Source organism: Mesitornis unicolor, unplaced genomic scaffold (genome assembly GCF_000695765.1).
Source record: "Mesitornis unicolor isolate BGI_N332 unplaced genomic scaffold, ASM69576v1 scaffold25866, whole genome shotgun sequence".
In the NCBI taxonomy this organism is placed as follows: domain Eukaryota; kingdom Metazoa; phylum Chordata; class Aves; order Mesitornithiformes; family Mesitornithidae; genus Mesitornis; species Mesitornis unicolor.
Window position 1 is genome coordinate 1 of NW_010193371.1, and position 6,139 is coordinate 6,139.

Sequence of the window (6,139 nt, forward strand, 5' to 3'; positions counted from 1 at the left end):
AGTCCCTGGATTTTCCTTTGTGTCTGCGGTTTGCTGTTGCATTGGAATGCAGAAGAAAGTGATCTGAAAATGCACTTGCATCAGAAAAAAAAAACCCCAGGAGTTTAGGTAGGTGAATGGGGTCTGGGGGTTTTTCTGCGCAAAGAAAGTTTGGGAAGAGCAACTCAAGCCCATGCCATCACGCGTCAGCCAAGGAAGCAAACCCCAGCTCTCCTGGCTGGGTTGTGACTAGATGTATGAACACAAGGAGGATGCAGCCGGCCAGCCGTGAGCTGCTTAATGCATAACTGTCCTCAAATATGAGGCAGATGGGAGCATTTTTGTACCACGTTCAGTGCTGTTCATCTTCAGCATTCACAAATGTGGACTCAGGCTCCAGGGAATACTGAGATCGGCTTAAAATAACGTGATTAGTTACTGGTTTTGTTAGCAGGGCCATTTGCTGGCATTGTGGCTGTGTCTCTGTTTGGTGGCTGTTGTTTCAGACCTGGAGGTGTAAAAACATGTGTGTAAAGAAAACCAGTGAGCTCCTGTGACTCCTGACACTGGGTCTCCGTGAGCCTGAGTGAATGTTGTGAATGGTGGTTCAATTGCAAAAGGTAGGAAGAGGGTTGATGTGTTTCAAAGCCCGGCTGTGCCATACGTGTTTCAGAGTTTTGGGGTTCCCAAGCAGGAGCTGCTGTGCCTTTGTTGTCCATAAAGCAGGAACACCCACCGGTCCAGGAAAGGATTTGGGGAAGATCCAACGCGCGGGTGAGGTGTCTGTGCTTTGGTGGCAGATGAGTGCCTTGGTGGGGAAGGAGGCATCTCGCTGTGCTTCTGGCTGTACAAGGACAGCGGGAGCAGCCAGCAGAGCTCCACCAGCGGCATTGCCACTACGGGCATTTCTGGTTTCCCCATGGGAAAGTCAGGCCAAAAGGCAGCTGACAGCCCAGCGGCCGTGGCAGAGGAATCGTCCGTCTCCATTGAAGCTCTGCTGCCGAGTGGGTTGTCTCCCCCACCGGTACATCTTAGGCACAGTGGAGGCAGGAAAGAAAACCCTTCTGAAAATCACAACCTAATTACTCCCATCTGCTCCGGCACTGCTTCCCATTTCTGCCTGCCAGGATGCTTGTCTCTGATGCTAAGTAGCACATTATTTTCGATAAGTTGCAATCATTTACTTGAAATCTCCTTCTCCTTTAAGACGTCCCCTTGGAAAGGCAGTTCAGCAAGTTGGGAATGGGTAGAAGCAACCACGAGAAAACCCATCCAGAAACAGCCCAGCTTGGGTGGGAGGGCAGCGCTCCTCCAGTACTCATTAAAACCACACAGGTTTCTTTTCTGGGGAGGGGGGCTATTTAAACATCCAGCCGCTGGGACCAGCCCTTGGCTGGTGGTGTCAGCAGACGGAGCTGTGGAGGAGCTGCCAGCTCATGTGCTTGGAGGGGACCTTAAGCAGGTGGTCTCAGCAGACTTCGCCGGGCTGTGGTTTTGACCGCTGAAATCAGCAGAGTCAAGGAACTGTGCAGCAAAGCCCTCATGAGCGGCCACGCTGGCCCTGGAGACCTCTTCTTTCACCACTGCATCCCTGGAGAGGCCATTGCCACTGCTCCACCTTGCCTTTGCTTCTTCCAGTGTCTTCTGCTTAGCCATGACCTCCTCCAGGGTCTTCTGCTTGGCCTGTCCCTTGCTGGGGATGAGCACACACACATGCAGCGGCACCCAAAGGAGACATGAGGATGAGAAATGGTAGGGAGTGCTATGCCTCTGCAGCTCACATCCTCTCGTGAGGGGATGTATCCCATGCTGGGAGTCTGGACGAGACAGGCCCTTGCTTCTATCATCTCCTCAGCTTGAGGACAGTGACCACAGCGGGATAAATTGGCCCTTTTAGAAGACAGTAGAGCTTGGAGGTTTGAGCATCCTTTTCTGCTGTCACAGCTGAGTCAGTCTCCTGCTAAGCTGCTGCCGTCACCCCCATCGTGTTTGATTGCCTTCGTGATGTTTTTCTGCCTGTGTTGCCTGCGCACCTCTGGTCTGAAGGGTTTGGAATGAGTGGAGGGCAAGGAGTTTCTAAGCTGAAGCATTTTGGGGTGGCCTTGTAGAAGTGAGGTGGCTGTGTGCTCAGCTCCTGCGCTGACATGGCTTCTCAGGTCCCTTTGGAAAAATGCTGTAAATGGAGTAAATAAGGGAGGGGACAGTGGTGTGGAGGACCAGGAGGAGCCTGGTAGCCACCTTTGTGGATTTTTTAGGTGTCTTCACAGCCTCAGGCCATCCCCAGGCTGTAGTCTGTTTTGAAGGCTTATGCCAGCACCTTGTCTGACAAGGGTTGTTCCTCCTGCCCCGTGCCCACCCTGCCTGTACGTGGAGGGTGCGTGGCTGCTCCAGCATGCAGGGACACCAGGCACACGTACTGTGGTGTGGGGACACAGCCATGTTGGGGTGCTGGCTGCTCCTCATGTGAGCATGGAGATGGCTGTGCTGCCGGTGCTCCTCGGAGATGCCCAGGTTGGTGGGAAACACCTTGGAGCATCTGAAACCTTTGGTGACCAATGCAGTTTCCATCCCGTGTCCCTGAGTCGCAGGGAAGGCAAGGAAGCGGAGAGCAATTTTTGGCTTTGTCTCCTGGCCTGTTTCTCAGAGGCCAGTCCTGCCACCACCGAGCCACCCAGGACTGGCACTTGGCCGATGTCCTCTGCACACCGTAGCTGTGATACATTCCTCAAGGGGGAGAAGCAGCGAGCGTGTGAGCTGGGAGCCATTTCCCAGCTGCTGGAATGGATCTCCATGACCGTGGTGGTGTCCGTGACTGGACCGCAGGCTGGTGGCTCCCTGGTCCCCAGCTGCTCCTGCTGCTGGCGTTGGTGACAGTGACCCTGCTGCAGCCCCGCTCCTCGGTCCCCCTCCACGGCAGTGTTCTGCGGTGATGCAAGCAGGGACATAGGCGGGTGGCCTGCCTTTGCTTTTAAAATACATCTATATGTATATATTTGCATGTATGCATAGATATATTTATATATAAAAATGCGGTTTAAGGCAGTGAGGGACCTCGGCGAGGGCCGAGCGCCCTCTAGCGGCAGTTGCCGCAGCTCCGGAGGCTGCTGATCCAAGCAGGAAAGCAGCCAAGGACAGAAAGTCTTGCATGAATTTCCCCCCCCCCCGGCTGCCAGTCGCTATCTTTCTTTTTGTTCTTCCTTTTTTTTTCCCCGTTTTTAACCCCCTCTCTTTAACCAGGAGCAGCAAATGGCGGCTCTTGAGGGTGCCAGGACACAGGCAGGAGCACGCCCGCAGCCCCTCAGCTCCGACTGCCTGCCGGGCCGCTGAGGATCGTTCTGCCTAATTTATTTTCTTTTAATTTGGTGGGAAAAGCAGAAAAAAGGGGGTCTTTCACGATAGGCCACCCAGGCCGCCTCACCCTGAGCCCCTCGGCCAGCGGAGCAGGGGCCGCATCCCATCACAGGGGGAATTTTGGAGGGTCAGAGCTGCCGAGGAGGACGGCACCCCGAGCATCTTGGCAAGGAGGTGCATTGCAGCCAGGGATAGCACTGGGAAGATAAAGAAGGAGCTCTTAAATAATAATTTTCAGCTGAGCACAGCCTTCCAGGGATAAATAGGCAGCATCAGTTCTGCTTTCACGCATTGCCCTTGCCATTCATTTGCTCTGTAGCCTTATTCGGAGCCCAGGCCGTCTCCCCATGGTCCCTGGCCGGGTTCGGGTCTCTGCTGCGGGGATGTGCGACCCAGAGATGCTGGGGATGCTCACACCCGGCGAGTGCTGCTCCGTGCGTGTGGCACAGCAATAAAGCTCAGGGGTTGTACAGTGCTTTTCATCAGGAAGCAGCTCTCTAAACATAAACTAATTAATCACTCGTGCCTACCTGTCAGGTCAATGATTCCTGAGATTTTTAATCTAAAAATATTTCCCTTTTGAAATCCAGATGCACCTGTTTTGGCAACTCTGCTTTTGATTTGTTTATCTAGGGGGGGTTTAATTTTAGTTATTTTTTTTTTAACCTGTGTTGTTTTCTATTTGTATTTGGGCTTTTGATGTGCTTTAATTTAGTGGTTTTATTTTGCCCTGAAAGAATAGGAATTTGATGTCTTTCTTCATAGCAAGTTTGTCTCTCGCCCATAGCCTGTCACCTCCCCACTTCTCTCTTCTGTCTTTAAGGGTTTTGGCTGCCTTTACCTCTTATTTCAGTTTACGGACTGCAGACCCCAAACCATTTTCCTGATGAAATCTGTCCTCTCCCCTCGGATTTATTCCTGGGCGAAGCCGTGGCCGGGCGCTGGCGGTGCCGTGGGAAGCCTCCCGTGGTGGGGGGAGACGCCGCTCCTGTCTCCTCAGGGCTCGGCAATTGGCACCCGGCTCCAGATTTGGCACTGGGCCCCCATCCCTCCATATAGAAACGATCCTCCCTAGCATAGAATTCGTTATTATTAGCTCATCTCATTGGCAAATTTGCTGTTGTTGGGTTTTTTTCCTCTCTTTTCTTTCTCCCTGACCTTCCCACCTTTGTTGACAGCGAATGTTTTAATCACAAAAACGGCAATAAGTGCTAGAGTCCTGAAAAGAATGATTTCAGTAGAGTTTGACGCTTTAAAAAAAGCTTTGTTTAGCGTTAGCCAAACCTCTGAGCAGGGTCTTTTCCTTCCATTTTATTCTGATAATAGCCACGTCTTTAACTTATTTCTGAGTGAGGAATACCATAGGCAGTGTTTCCCCAGGTTTTTCAGCTGTTCTGGTTTTACTTCTTCTTGCCAACAGATTTTAGACTTTTTTTCTTTTTTTCCTTTAATGACAGGATAAGTCACTTGCTTTTGTTTGCGCTGTGGATCTGGGGGGATCAGACTCATCTCAGGTGTAAACAGGCACGGCTTTGTTAAAATCCACGCGACGTTACCCAGCTCTGGATGTGCGTGAGGGTGTGCTCGGGGTGGGGGGGTGTTTACAAAGTGCTTTTTGCTCCTGTGCCAGATGAGATGGGGAAATACAGTTCATTTCTCTCAGGAAATGCCTTTTTTATTCACTCATCGAGGGTTTATTTTATTTCTGTATTTTTCTTTTTGCAGCTGTGCACACCCCGTATCAGGTTATGCTTCTGTGTTCAAACACAGACCGTGGTGGGGCACACAGGGCACCTCCATCCTTCAGACCGGGGACATCCCAAGGGTCAGGATGCTCCCGTGTGCTTTTTCCAGGAAAGGAAGGATTTTTACTCGAAGCAATAATTGAGGCGGGGAGTACAAAGAGGGGAGGAAAATTCTCTCAGTGGAAAGTCGCTCGGGAGGATTAATTTATCATTGCCCTTTTTCTTAGCATGTTCACTGGAATAAGTGAGCGCTTTAAAAAAGGCAGTTTCCAAAGAATAAAATTTATTTCATGCATTTTTTTTGCTTATTTTTCCACTGTGTGGCTAAAAGCATGGCCTTGCGGGCCCTCTCCATCTGCATTTAAAGGTGGGGAAACTGAGGCACAGTCAGCCCTGGGCTCTGTGCATCTTCCTCTGCCATCTGGGGTTTCTGGCTGATGCAGGTGGTGCGGGATCAGGCCATAAGCAACGTGTTATCAGGCCATAAGGGACATGAGAGGACACCTGGGCAAGCTCAGGTCTGGGCTTCCCATCCCATGCTTGAGTCCAGGATATGGTCCCAATGCAGCAAGAATGGGTACATTTATTGGTATTTTTGGTTGGTGTTATTAGCAGTTTTACTGTTTATTTAAATGCGAAGTGTGGCTTTCTGGGTTACCTCTGCGGTGAGCTCTCTGCCAGTTCTGCTCTGCTTCTTCCCTGCAGGGAGGAAGGGAAGAGGCAGAGCGGGGAGCAGGGAGCTGGGGTGTCCCCATCGCCGCTGCGGGGCTGGAGAGCTGAGGATGCAGACTGCCTGTCGGGGTGCCCTTGGGGAAGGAAAAGAAGCCCCGTTGATGGGGATCAAGCTCCTCCAGCCCAGCCTGGGATGAGCATCCCCTTTTGGATGAGCATACCCTTCCCCAGTTAACTCCCGAGCACGACTCAGGCTTTCCTCTCCCCTTTGTGTCTCCTGCAGTGCTGAGCATCCGGGGGGCACAAGAAGAAGAGCCCACGGACCCCCAGCTGATGCGGTTAGACAACATGCTCCTGGCCGAGGGGGTAGCGGGCCCCGAAAAAGGAGGCGG

General features: G+C 52.0%; 1 protein-coding gene across 1 annotated transcript in view; it reads left to right on the forward strand.

Annotated features, from left to right (window-relative positions):
- Positions 1-779: 779 nt before the first annotated feature.
- LOC104542955 (pre-B-cell leukemia transcription factor 1-like) overlaps positions 780-6,139 on the forward strand; it is a gene marked incomplete at its 5' end in the record, with an annotated part of 29,848 nt that continues 24,488 nt past the window's right edge. The window contains 2 exons of the mRNA XM_010187435.1: positions 780-983; positions 6,031-6,139. Of these exons, the coding sequence (XP_010185737.1) occupies positions 780-983; positions 6,031-6,139 (313 nt within the window). The remainder of the gene's footprint in view (positions 984-6,030) is intronic.